This window comes from Pteropus alecto, unplaced genomic scaffold (genome assembly GCF_000325575.1).
Source record: "Pteropus alecto unplaced genomic scaffold, ASM32557v1 scaffold251, whole genome shotgun sequence".
Classification (NCBI taxonomy): domain Eukaryota; kingdom Metazoa; phylum Chordata; class Mammalia; order Chiroptera; family Pteropodidae; genus Pteropus; species Pteropus alecto.
This window is the reverse complement of record NW_006431048.1, coordinates 2,990,601-3,004,573: the sequence shown is the minus strand read 5'-3', so window position 1 is coordinate 3,004,573 and position 13,973 is coordinate 2,990,601. Positions and strand designations below refer to the sequence as shown.

The following is a 13,973-nucleotide window of genomic DNA, read 5'->3' as shown; positions in this document are numbered from 1 at the left end:
CTGGATCGGGAGACTCTGGCTTGGCTCTAGAGCAGCACTATGCAATAGATAAATAATGCAAGCCACATATGTAATTTAAAAATTTTCTAATAGTTGTGTGAACAAGGCAACATATGCAAGAGCCACGGATGTGCACTGGCCACATTTTAAGGCTCAGTAACCACATGTGCTACCATACTGGACAGTGCAGGTGTAGTGTTCCTCTCCTCTGGATGGCAACAAAGGGGTGGGAGAGGTGGGCAGGCTTCTGCCCAGGTAGATACGCTGGGAGGCCCCAGGGTCCCAGGGCTGGGCGATTTGTGGTCATGGCGATCAGATGCTAGTGGGACTGGGCTTTCGGCATGCCTCCCATCCTGAGAGTGTCCTTGGATGAGAGGGGCGCTGGGGGCAGGGTGAAGGAGCAACAGCAGTGGGGGCAGCAGTATGGGACATGGGGGTCAGAGCAGGGTGGGAAGGCAGCCGGCACGGAAGCTGCCGATGCAGAACAGCGGCCCTGAACAGCCCTCCCCACTCCTGTTCACAGAGACTTCAACAACAACGGGACCTCCCAGTGGTGAGTCGATGCTCTTTCTCCGAGTTTTCCGTTACAGCCTCTTCCTGCCCTTGGCACAGAGCAGCCAGAGCCAGCAGAGAAGGCAATGGTGCCCAGGTGGGAGGGGGCTTTGTGGCACAGTAGGCAGTGAAGAGGGAGGCTGGAGGGGGCAAGGAGGCCCTCCCCTTCCTGGGAACCACGGAGTCCTCGTTGGGAGAGGCCCTTCCTTTCCTTTTTGATCCCCACCGCCCTAGATGATCCACAGACTGAGCAACCGGGGTTCTTGGGACCCACAGTTCATTCCACAGGCCTCATCTTAAAGCATTTAGCCTCAAGATCTTCCCAGGAGCGTGTGTGAGACCCCAGGCCCAGGAAAACAGAATCGGTGCCTCCTTACCTTGGAGGAAAGGAGCAAAGGGGTGTGTAGGGTAGGCCCTGCATGGGGTCTGCCGCTGGCCAGGAGTCTCACAGCACTGAGATTTGGGCTCTTTGCTAACACAGGGAGCAGTGTTTGGGGTAGCTGCTTTTATTAGGACTATGTATTTAAAATGTTAACAGAAATATAATTAGACAATAATAGCTCCCACTTTTGGAGCTTTTACTCTTTTGTCAGGTATTATAAAAGGGATTTTGTATACAGTATCTTTAATTCTTAACCACAATCTTTGAAATGTGGGCATTGTTATCCTACTTTACAGATTAGGAAACTAATATTCAGAGATAACTTTGGGATTTGCTCAAGGTTGTCCAGAGACTTTTCTTCCAGAGGGAAGCTCCCCAGTGATGGAGCGTAAGGCATCAGGAGAGGAGTAAGGGCTGCTGAGCTGCAGGTGTGGGCAAGGGCGGAGAGCTGCCAGCCAGGAAGGCACACCTTGGGCAAAGTTTGGGCAGGAGGGTGAGGAGAGGGAGGTGCCGTAGAGGGAGGAAGACAATAGACCTGAGGGGGCCTTGGAGTCTGCCATGAGGTGCCAGGGCATCTACCTCCTGCCCGCAGCCCTGAGCACGCGACCAAAGTGGCGCTGAAGGTGGTGACGCCCATTGTCATCTCAGTCTTTGTGCTGGCCCTGTACCTGCACGCCCAGCAGGTGGAGTCCACCGCCCGCCTCGACTTCCTCTGGAAACTGCAGGTGGGTGGCCCAGGGCCTGGAACTGGGGTGGGGGAGGCACCCAGGCCCTTTGTGAGTCAGCGAGTCCATAACCTGGGCTGGGCTGGGCCTTAGTTCTGCACTGACCAAGTGTCCTTCTCAGGCTTTGTCCCAACTGAATCGTGTCCCATGTCCCAGAGAGTCTGCTCTCTGCTCTCTGGGACCAAGAGACAAAACCCCAGAGCTTATCAGACGAACCCAGTCTCAACAGTGCTGGGGCTCCGATGGGCCCAGGAGATAGGCTCTTAAGTCATAAATACCGAATGCATCCAGGCAGGGGCAGAGGCGGTGGGGTGCTGGGTGCTGAGGGAGGGCTGACATTCAGCTTCATGCTCTGCACCCTGAGCCTGTCCAACTAGAGGAGGGGATGCCCCTGGACCACACCCACAGGGTGCTCCAGGTGCTAGCAGCAGCCCCTGTGGCCCCTTGTTACCTGGTGGGCCACCTCAAAAGGTCCAGGAGAGAGTGCCCAAGGGCACTCACTGTGAGAAAGCCTGGTCTTCTATGTAGGCTGCCTCAGACCTGTTATTCCAGCCCAGCTCCGTGCAGGACATAGCCTAGCTTGGCGTCCTTGCCTCCGCTGGCCTGGCCCCTACGTCCAGACCTCTTCTCCATCCAGCTCATCTGCCACTGGCTTAGACTTCCTCCATCCTCAACCTTTTATTAACATTGAGATTAAAGTCTTCAGGCTGGGGCGTGAGGCCCTGGAATTTCACTGGATGCTGAGTGAGGTTGGGGCATAAGGTTGCCCTGCTATTGGGTGTTTTGCAAGATGTCTGGCTGAGGTCCCCAGTGGGGTCTCCAGTGGGGACACCCTGGAATCAGGAGAACATGTTTTCCTTTTGGAACGCTCCTGAGAAGCCCCGGATGGGGAGGGACCTTGGGGACATCTAGTGTGAGGCTGCATATGTCTCTTCTCAGGGAGCAGCTTCCCAGCCTCCTCCTCGCTCTCACCCCGCTCCTAGGGGAAGCTCCTAGGAGGCCCCAGCTCTCTCCTAGGGGCTGACCAGGCCCTGTGGGACCTGAGGCCAAGGTTCCTCTGCTTTGCTTGCACACACCCTGCCTCCCCCGTGAGCCCCCAAGAACATAGTTGCTGCGGTGCGACTGAATTGTGTTGCAAAGACCTTGATAAAGCGTCGGCAGCGAAGGAAGGGCGAGCCTGCCACTCAGCCTCTCTGTGACATGCTGCCCCTTCATGCCTAATCCCCCCAGTGCTACGGCAACAGCAGTTTTGTCTCAGCTCCCAGCCAGGTGCAGCCTCTGGAGCTTGAAGGTGAAGACCTGGATGAGCCACACACAGGGCGGTTGCCAGCCTCTCCCAGATAGCTGAGTCCTTCCAGCTCTCAGCCGGGTTGGAACCTTTCAGGCTCGAAACAGCCAGAGTAGCAGGGTCTGTCCTCTGCCACAGGAAGGGGTGTGTTGGCCTCCTTCAGGCCCCTGGGTCTGAGGCCTCGCACATAAGCCCACGTCGTTCCGTTCCTTCCAGCATCCCTGGGCTATAGCCCGGCCGCCCAGTAGTGCTGAGGTTGTGGGGAGGTTTGGGGACCAGGTTGTTCTCAGTCATTCCCCTGCATGTCTTCAGTCCCAGAGACACTCGCGTTATTAGTGTTCCTCTCCACTTGTAGCCTCGGAAACAGGTTAGTTCCACTGCTTGACCTCTTCTCCCTGATCTCCTCCCTCCCTGCGCCCGTGCTCCCCCCTCCCCGCCCACCACTTCTGTCTTCTTTTTTTGGTGAGGAACTTTTAAAAAGTAGTTTAAAACCTACAGAAAATTTACAAGAACAGTGTAAAGAACTCTAGCGGTCCCTTCACCAGATCCCCCCCATTTTTCTCCATTTGCTCAATCGCCTCCCTTCTGACATGATGCCCCATCACCCCCAAATCTTCAGTGTCTACTCTCCAAAAGCAAGGACACTCTTTACACTACCCCCACTCGACCTCCCAATCAAGAAATCACCATGCCACCCACAGAGTCTATTCAAATCTTGCCGGTGATCCCGGTTCTGGCCCGGGGCCCTATCCAGGTGTGCACCCTGCTCTCTGCATTTAGTTGTGTCTCCTCAGTCTTCCCTCACCTTTCGGTCCTTGCCAGTCTTAAAGAGGGCCTTATTCTGTGACCCTCGGCCTAGGTCCGTTGACATTTCCCATGTCCAGCTTCAGGCCACGCCTTCTTGGAGGAAAGCATGGGCATGGCGTTGAGCCCACTCGGTGCATCGCACTGGAGACTCCACTGTGTTGACCTGTCCCACCCCCGGAGACGTTCATGTTGACCTCCCACTCAAGTGGGCGTCTGCCAGCTTTCTCCAGTGCCAAGTCTCCGTCTTCCCCTTTGCATTTGATTAGGATTTTGTGGAAAGGTAGTCTGATATTACACCAATATGCTGATCCTCAGCAAATCTCCGCCCACCAGTCCGAGCATCCATGGCTTACTCCTGCCTTCCAGGTAGTGATAACCAATATGCATCCTTTCTTCCACATTGTTAATTGGCATTCTGCTTTAAGGAAAATCCTCCTTCTCTCCACTTATTTACTTAGTCACTCATTTATCTATATCAGCATGGACTCATAGATCCCTATCAAATTCAGTGGGTTTTAATCTGCACCTCATTATTTTAATGCTTGAATTGTGCTGGGTTTGTTTCTTCAAGTTGGCTTCTGTGTTCTTTGCCATGTCTCCATCATTCTTTGAACATTTTTTTACCTTCTGGCATAAGACGATGTCTTGGGTTCATCAGGTACTTTCCGTGCTCCAGCCCAGGAATCAGCGATTTCTTCAAAGAGCCCCAGTTCTTTTTAGTGGATAACGGTATTTAGAAACCAAGATCAGGGAAGTCATTGCGCTCACTGTTCTAGGTCCTCTCTCTGGACAAAGCTAGGAAGTATATGTAAGTGTAAATGAACATGTAAGTAAACGTGTATACACACATGCGTATGTATGGATATTCCTCCAACATCTCTGTTGATACTTAAAACCACGAGTATATATCAGTACTTCCATTTCAAATGCGACACCTTGGGCTTCTTTCTAGACTTCTCTCCTTCCCTGCTTACAAACGACTCTGGCAGTGAGAGACCTAGCTTTCGTTATCTTTCATATGTTTACTCATTTGCTCAGTGGAACCAACCTCCCAACCCCTCCCACCCCCTTTTTTGCTATCTCCCTTCTTTACCTCCTTTCCTCTGATCATTTTGCTTCCTCACGCACCGAGGGCTGTGCACAAGGGAGGGAAGGAAGGGAAGGTTAGAAGGGAAGAGGCTGGACCTGCCCCCCCCCATTATGAAAATAATTAAGGTCTGTGTACATGTGTGTGAGTGTGTGGATGAGCATGCCTCTACCTGCTGGTGCGTCAGCCTCTGTCCCCTGCACCTTCCTGACAAGCTCATGATGCTTCCATGTCCCTTCATCTCCCATCCTTCTCTGAGGCTTTGAGGACAGAGGGACAACATCAAATAAATACCAGTTACAGACACCTGACTGCAGGTCAGGTTTGGTCTAGTGCTCCACCCCTATTCTCACCCAGCAGCCCATTTTGCTGTTAGACTTCTGGTCATGGTGAGTGGGTGGGTGCTGACAGGGAGGTGGGGAAGCCTGGGGTCTTTAGCTTCCTCGAAACAGCGGCACAAGGAACACCCTTACCCTCAAGGCCCCCTCCTGGCTGAACCACTGGTCTCAGTTCTCAAGGGGGAGCCCACTCTTGTCCGCCTCCAACAGCACTAACGTTATTAAGACCAGCAAGAGGCTGTGGACCCCTGAGCCTTCCTGCCCAGCTGGAACCCAACCCTGGAAGCATCTGGCTGTGTTGGCAGCTGCCCAGCATGGCTTGGTGCAGGGTTCCCCAGATGTGGCAGAAGCATCTGGCCAGGGCCTGGGGACTTGGCCTCTGTTCCCAGCAGTAGCCTTGTTCCCAGTATTCTTGCCTCTCAGCCTGCACTGCCACTCTGCCTGACACTTTGGGCAGTTGCTCTCTGGGAAGGGCACATGTCACATTTCTGCCACCTGCTGGGCTGGAGTGTCCCTGATTCCATAGGCATGTGGTCTCAGCAGGCAGCAGGTACAGGACTGTGGGCAGCCTGGTGCATTTGCAGAGGCAGGTGGACCAGCTAGGTCTTCTCCATGGGATAGTCTTTGAGAAGTACGGGGATTCCAACTTCAAACTTCTCCCTTCGGCACACCTGTTCCAGAGCTAGGAGCAGGGGGCTCTGATTTATTGGGAAGGAGGTGGTCCAAGTGTCCCACCTCATAGGAGTAAAGGCCACCTGGGCTGGAATGCCAGGGAAGGGAGAGAGCTCATGCCCAGTGGACCTACCTGGCCTCTGAGGGTCTAGGAGCTTCCTCAGGCATGACCCCCATCCTCAAGGCCATGTTTCTAGTGGCTCCAGGAGTGGCGAGCTGTGGGTTCTCTCACCTTAGGAGCAAGACCGAGCCTCTGAGCCTTGGCGTCCCTGAGCTTTCTGCCTCCCTTGCTGGACCCAGGTCCTGTGGCCTTGGGTGGGTGTGCCTGCTCCTTCCTCACAGGCAGCCACCACCCACTGGGAGAGCCAAACCCCGAGAACTAGTCCTGGCCCTTTTGGAGGTTCTAGTTGCAGCCAAATAGAAAGCCCTCCACATTTAGTTGGGGAAGGCCCAAGTAGGCTAGCTAGATCTTTTAGACAGCTCTGCTAATGATCCTTTCCCTGACCGCCTTACCAACGTGGTGGCTCCCAGTTAAAGGGGCCATTTTGTTCACCATCAAGGGAGAGGAAACCAGCAGACGCCACTCTGTACCCCTATGTCCCATGCACGCTCTGATCAGGTGGCTTCTTGCACGCCTTGGTACAGGATTACCTCTGTGCTTCAACCTGTGGGCCACTACTGGCCTCTTGACCCAGGGATTCTGCACTGTCCCTTTAACTTGGAGGGTAAGTGACCACAAACCCCAATTGCACAGATCTAGGATCCAAAGTAGTGGAAAATGAAAGTCAGAGGCACTGTCCCTGCCCTGCCCTGCCCTGCCCTGGGTGGCACCTCAGGACTCTAGCAGCTCCTGGCCTTGCCTGGCTGCATCTGGCCGTTGGGTCAGTCTGTTAAAGTGGTCCTTATCAAACTGCTTTTCTGATTGTGTTTCTTGCTATGAAGAGAGAACTGAAAAGTTGAGGAGCACGTGGGTAGCTAGCGGGCCGTTTGGGGTGTGGTCTTGGACTATCCCTTTAATCTACTGCCTCATTCTAGTCCTAGGCAGACAGGATCCTTCCGGGCCCCGCTTTGGGAACTGCTTCCACTCAGGAATGTCCTGCTTCAGGATCAGCACTCTCATGTGTGTCACTTTCCAAGAGGCAGGCGGGGGAGAGTTAGATACTTACAAATCTCTCTCTTTTCTGATGGTCAAAGCAATAGATGCTCTTTATAGGAAGTGGGAAGTAGAGGCAGCAGAGAGAGGCTGGAAAGCTGGGCACTTGTTGCAATCTCGGACACATGCTGGCATTTAGGGGGATCACACTCTCTTTTCCTAAGTAGCATGCCACTCGCCCCCTCCCTCTGACCGGGTCCTCTGTCCCAGGCCACGGAGGAGAAGGAGGAGATGGAGGAGCTGCAGGCCTACAACCGGCGGCTGCTGCACAACATCCTGCCCAAGGACGTGGCCGCCCACTTCCTGGCCCGTGAGCGGCGCAACGACGAGCTCTACTATCAGTCGTGTGAGTGTGTGGCCGTCATGTTCGCCTCCATCGCTAACTTCTCCGAGTTCTATGTGGAGCTGGAGGCCAACAACGAGGGTGTCGAGTGCTTGCGGCTGCTTAATGAAATCATCGCCGATTTTGACGAGGTGAGGAGCGGGGCCGGGGCACTTGGGTCCCTGGGTGGGAGGGATGCGGAGATCTGACGCCCCCGTTCACCATCGCCAGATATGAGCAGTGATGTCAGGAGTCCTGACCGTGGTGTCCCAAGCACTGTCATAGGCACCTTGCAGACATTACTTCCCCTCTCATGTTACGGACGAGGACACTGAGGCCCAAAGACGTGAAGTGTCTTGCCTCGGGCCGCTGCCAGTAAGTGGCAGGACTGGGGTTTCAGCCCAGGCTGTTTGAATTTGCAGTCTGTGCACCTCAGCTACCCATTGAGGCCCTGCCTGGCTGACTTGCCAACCACTCCCATCATCCACCATTCTCTTGCCACCGAGGGCTGGACAGGATCCCAGGCTGAGGGAGGAGGCAGGACAAAGATGCAAAACCCTGAACAGTGGAGGCAGAAACAAAGTCGTTGCTTCATATGTGTATCACAGCCTTGTCGAGCAGCTAATGTGCGCCAGGCACTGGGGATCCTGGGAGCTCACAGTGTAGGGACGACCCCAGTGGGAACCCAGAGCCTGGGGCATGGAGTGCAGGGAGGAGAGGGATGATGAAGCTGGGACCAGACAGTCTCAGAAACAGCCCATGGACCCCTGGGGCAGTAGGGTAACTGGAGTTGGCTGAAGTGGGTCTGGGCAGGCTTCCAGCAGATCTTAGAGATAGGAGAAAGGTGTCCCGCTCGAGAAGGTGAGGACGTTTCCCTGGGAGGGATGGAGATGTGAGCCAGCCAGGGGGAGATGGCCACCAGCCCTTCCTGGGGGCAAGAGACCCAGAAGTGACTAGTGACCTGGTCCCAGAGGCTCTCGCCGTGGAGGTGGGCCAGTAGCACACAGCCTCTCCACAGCAGTGAGCCCTGGAGGCCTGGCTCTGTCGGGAAACATCGGGGCTCGGCACTGAGTTGGTGATGGAGACAGGCCCACTGTGTGAATCGGGGCCACATTGCTGTACTTCCCTGCAGACCTCAGTGCCCCAAACTTGGGGGTGACCCAGGTTTGGCCTCCTTCTGTCCAGATCATCAGCGAGGATCGGTTCAGGCAGCTGGAAAAGATCAAGACCATTGGCAGCACCTACATGGCTGCCTCAGGCCTCAATGATTCCACCTATGACAAGGTGGGCAAGACCCACATCAAGGCTCTGGCCGACTTCGCCATGAAGCTGATGGACCAGATGAAGTACATCAACGAGCACTCCTTCAACAACTTCCAGATGAAGATTGGTGAGCCAGCCTGGGGGTGCTGAGGGCTGTAGGAGCTCCCGTTCCCCATCCCCCATCCTGCATCTATGACCTGGTCCAAGCGAGAAGCTGAGGTTGTAGTGCATCCCTGCCCAAGGGGGCGGGATGAGCACCCATCACTCACAGCAGACTCCTGCTGGAGCCTAGAGGTGCCTACTTGGTGTATTGGTTTGTGGGTGACATACACAGGACACCCTCCTTCTAAGTTCCTACCTCACCCACTCATTGTGAAGGCCTGGTTGGACCCAGGCTGTGCCTGCCCTAAAGACTTAATGAGGGATGCTGTGTGCCAAGGGCATGGGGCCTTTTGGTGGCTGCTTCACGGGCATGACAATCCCATTTATTTCAAGTAATACTGACTTAACGGCAGTGTTTTATTTAAAAGTGTTCCAAATTCATTCAGTAAAAAGGAAAAGCAATAAAAAGAAATATATTTACATTTTAAATGCAAGATGTATACATATGATACAAGTCATTAAATTTGCAAATGCATAAAAATGTTAAACATATATTCTACAAAATTGTTAGCAAAATAAAATGAATATAGTAAGGTATTTTTAAAAACCAAACATGAAAAGAATCATGTAAAATTGACAATGAAATGATCATTTCAATGTTTTAAAAGAGTAATCTCGAAAAAAGATGGGGATTAGTAGGGTTATTGCTGAGCTCTAAGTGATTTCTGTGTGTGAGTACCATCTTCTAGGTGCTGTAAAACTTTCATAATCTGGGAGGAAAAACAATGAGGATGTGGTGATAAGTCAAGTTCGTGTTTCATCCCTGGACTCCTCTGTCACATGCCTCCACCCTCGCTGGATGGCTTCGAGGGAGCTTTCTATATGCCAAGGGTGGTGTCCCCGGGTTGGGGCTGCTACGGAAGAAGGAGGGGATCAAAAACCTATATAATTTTTTTCCTTTTTTTTTGCGTTTAATCCTGTTTTATTACCCCAACCTTTCATTCTGACAAGTTTCAGCTCTGCAGAAGAGTTGAAATAGCGCAGTGAAAAACATCGGCATAGTCACTTGTTTGTTCCATCCTACTGTACCCACAACATGATTTCAGAATTACGACTCTGAATGGGCTGCTCCATAAAGTTTCAAAATGTTTCTTCGGTTCATTTTATCCTTAGCATATATCTTAGCAAAGATGTCCAGGCTTCCAGTGAGTTATTTTTGCAGTAGAAACTTTGCTTTGTCGAGTGTTGCTGTCCTCTCATCTTCTTAAGGACTGTGGAGGGGTGTAATGCTTTCTGAAAGAGACTTCTATTCTATTCTAATTTGAATGCATTATCAACTCTCTGGGTATGTCTCAAGCCATGAATGATTCAGATTTCAAATTCTTTTAAAAAGAAACAGTAATTCACCAACACAAATACTGGTATTTCAATCCTCAAAGGTAGCACATGAAACAGATGTCCGATTACTAACCATCAATATTGCGATCATTAATGGCCTTGGGAGACATTTTGTTCTGCCTGAGTGTTGGGATCTGGGCTTTTGCTGAATGAGCTGCTGTGTTAGCCTGGGGCCCCAGTGCTCAGAGGACTTCACCAGGTTCTCGTTTCGCACTGGCTGCTAGAAAGCCCAGACCAGAGCCAGCGAGGGGTCTGCTTCCCCCGATGTGCAGCCTATCTTTCTATGGTAACTTCACTCTTGGTTTTGTGATATTGCCAACCTATTTTCCTTGCATTCCATCTTTCCCACCTACATTGATTTATATTTTTTGTAAGCTGCCTCAACTTCTTCACTGGGCCAGGGCTGGAGATTGAATGACAGGTAGACCAGTAGCCGGACAAGCAGTTGAGAGCCTTCTGTGGCAAAGTCTTCTTTTCAGACTCCAGAACATCTTCACTGGGGAGATGGGCTTTTGGCCAGTGAGTTGGACAGTCTACCCTGGAAATAGCACATGGGGTCAAAAGCTACACATGCTTTGCCAGGACCAAAGAGGGGGATCATGGAGGGAAGAGTTTTGAGGACTGATGACATTTCTGACTGAGGGGCCCAGGAGGCCTATTTGGAAGTTTCTGCTGTGCTTATAGTCCTACCTCTCACACAGAAGAAACAATTAAGCAGCAATGAGGTTTAATAAGGCTCAGTGTGAGATAGACAGTTAAAGGAATATGAGGGAGCCCCCTTGGGCTGAGAGATAGGGCAGAAAATGTGTAGAGGATGTTGATTTGGCCAGATATGTCAGGGAAAGTTCACCTGGACAGGAGGGAGGACATTTCAGGTGGAGAACCGACACAACAAAGGCTCAGGTGGGGCTGCTCAGTGTTGCCTTGGGTAAGATTGGGAAGGAGAACGGACTAGGGCAGAAGCGCTAGGAATGAGTCAGAGACCCGGTGGTCACTGCAGTATCCCTGCCCTGGCTCAGAGGCCCAGAGTAGGATTATTCGGAGAGGGAAGAAGCCGGGGGGTTAGGAGCTAGGTTCTAAGAGCAAGAATGGTGGCATCCCTGAAAGAACCAGAGAAGTGAGGAGGAAGAAAAGGGCGAGTTCTGGTATGTTGAGTCTGAATTGATGGTGAAAGCTTAAATGCCATGGAGAGAGGGAAGGCAGTTGGGTGATGAAGAGGTCACTGGAAACCTTGAAGAAGGCAGTCTTGGTGATGGCCTTGCAGGAGCTGCGCTTTGACTGGGTTGGGAGGACACAGGGTAGGAGCAGAGAAGTGGGAACTGGAGGGTTAAGCACAGCCTCAGGGCGGGAGGGCCCGGGGTGTCTTCAGGCCAAGAGTCAGAGGGAGACGCTGCTGCATGTGGAGGGAGGAATGACGGTGAGGGTAAGCGTGGATCTCAGCCCGGATGAGCATGCTGACTTTTGTCCCCTACAGGGCTCAATATTGGCCCCGTGGTGGCCGGGGTGATCGGGGCCCGCAAGCCTCAGTACGACATCTGGGGCAATACGGTGAATGTGGCCAGCCGCATGGACAGCACAGGTGTGCCTGACCGCATCCAGGTGAGTGCAGGAGCACCCACGTCCCCCACATCGGGGGGCCTCTGTCTGATGCTAAGTGGCCATCCACAGTTCCCAGGAAAAATTTCTGCATCCAGATTTGAGGATGATGGTATAGTTGGTGCTTGTAGTTGATGTAGATGTCTTGGAAGCTTGGAGAACATGACTGTGTTTCAGGCCGTCAGTACCTTGGACAGATCTTCAGTCCTGTGCAAAGCCCTCTAGTGGCCACAGAAGGAATTGGGGGATATAGCCAGAGGCTGGCTCCCCATGCCAAGTCAGGAGTACTAATGCTACAACCCAGACACACAGAGGGGGCACAAAGATGGCCTCAGGGAGTAAAGTCTTGCCAAATGGAGCCCACAGCACTCAGGGCCTGGTGAACCAGACAAGAGTACTGGTCCCTGGAATGGTGACTCCACCAGCCCAAATAGCCATGGGACCTGGCCAGAGAGACCCAGAGACTTTTTCTTCTCCCTTCATCCTTTCCAAGCTGGTGCTTGTAATTACAAGGCCTGCTACTCTTTAGCTGATTTTCTTTGTTTTTGTTTTTGTTTGTTTGTTTGTTTTTCTCAGGCCTTCGTCTTTCTTTATTCTTTCTGCTCTAATCTGACAGCAGAGAGGCCCTGGACTGGGCCTTAGTCCTGCACCCCGCCCCCCTTTCCCCAGTTCCCCATAAGGCTGTGGGCAGGCCACTTAGCTTTCCTGGCCTCAGTTTTCCTAAGTGCTAATTGTGCTCTTTATGGTCCTTTGCTCACACTGACACTGCTCAAATGTCCCCTAAATTCTCTCTCCTGTGGCCTCTGAACAAGGAGATTGGCCCTGAGCATGGCTTGGGGCAGACCAGCTCTGCCCAGCGGGCTTTTGGGTGCTGAGGGGCCTGGCAGTATGTCCTTCTTTCACCTCCATCCCTGTGCCAAGGGGAGAAGGGACAGCAAGATGGGAACTGGAGGTCCTGTGCGGAGATGAGGAGAGAGGCATGTGTTTGCAGAGCTTCTAAGCCCACCCACAACAGGTGTGAGGGACTCTGTCAGCAACCACAGAATAACCCAGCACCTCCCCCTGCATGGGCTTCGCCGTTCACGGAATACACTTAACACAGCAGGGTCACCTCCCAGCAGTCCACCCAGAGATTCCTGGCCCCTTCCTCCCTGGCCTGGTAGCCAGGCTGGGCCAGGACACTCAGCAGGTGTGTTGTTGGTGGCTGGCGATACTTAGAAACGGCTCTTGGATCACCTTGTGAGGCATTTGTCCGTACTGTTTTTTTCTGCTTTTCTCCCTCACCCTGCAAACGTATAGCGTAATCACCGAAGACCCCTGTGAGTTCTGTATTTTCCAAAAGCTGAAGGAGAGATGGGCAACATGCTATAGAACTGAATCCGGCTCTGCTAGTTATTAGCTGTGCAACTCAGGCAAGTGACTTAAGATTTTTTGAACCTGAGATAATTTTACTTACCTCATAGATTAGATGAGCTAAGCAGTGGTTCTCAAATTCTGTGGTGAAAAACCACTTTCTAAAAATATTTCTGATCTGTCACAGAGTGAGGACTTGGTAAATACACTGGTCAGTGTGCTTGGTCAGGTTGCTATGAGAGCTTCTCCGTACTTCCTCTCGGCTTCTGCCCTTCTCTTATTATGGATGATGACAAGGCCACAATTTTAGTAGCACTGAAATAGCACATGCGAGGTGCTTGCCACACTGCCTGGCATGGAGTAGGTGCTATCATCCTTCTCATCACTAAGAGGTGCTTCCACAGACAAGCAGTTATTAGTCCCCAAGAGCCCTAGCTGGGGAGATGCCACCTACCCTCTGTCAGAGACAGTCAGGCAGCTCTGCCTGATAGCAGACTCATGGCTCAGATCATCGATGGCCTGTCCTCTTTCCTCCTCTGCCTCCTCCTCAGGTCACCACGGACATGTATCAGGTGCTGGCTGCCAACACATACCAGCTGGAGTGCCGGGGTGTGGTCAAGGTCAAGGGCAAAGGCGAGATGATGACCTACTTCCTCAACGGAGGGCCCCCGCTCAGTTAGCAGCTGCCGGCCAGCGATGCCAGCAGCCTGGCCTCCATAGAAATGGAAAAGGCTTCTTTGTGTGCCGGGCGGGCAGGGGGAAGCCCACGCTCTAGCCCAGGTGGCCTGGCCAATGAGATTTTCCACTTTGACTCCAGAAGCAGCTTTTGCCTCTGTGGGCGGGCAGCAGCCTCTGTCCCAGGCCCTGGGGTGCCAGCGTCCTGCGAGCACCAAGCTGACCAAAGATGTTTCCCTCTGAAGAAGACGATGCTAGAC

General features: G+C 52.7%; 1 protein-coding gene across 1 annotated transcript in view; it reads left to right on the top strand.

Moving 5' to 3' along the window:
- The window catches only part of ADCY5 (adenylate cyclase 5), a 136,316-nt gene extending 122,343 nt beyond the window's left edge, over nt 1-13,973 (top strand). The window contains exons 16-21 of the mRNA XM_006905596.1: nt 524-553; nt 1,527-1,659; nt 7,215-7,478; nt 8,512-8,716; nt 11,564-11,688; nt 13,590-13,973. Of these exons, the coding sequence (XP_006905658.1) occupies nt 524-553; nt 1,527-1,659; nt 7,215-7,478; nt 8,512-8,716; nt 11,564-11,688; nt 13,590-13,718 (886 nt within the window). The 3' untranslated portion in view covers nt 13,719-13,973. The remainder of the gene's footprint in view (nt 1-523; nt 554-1,526; nt 1,660-7,214; nt 7,479-8,511; nt 8,717-11,563; nt 11,689-13,589) is intronic.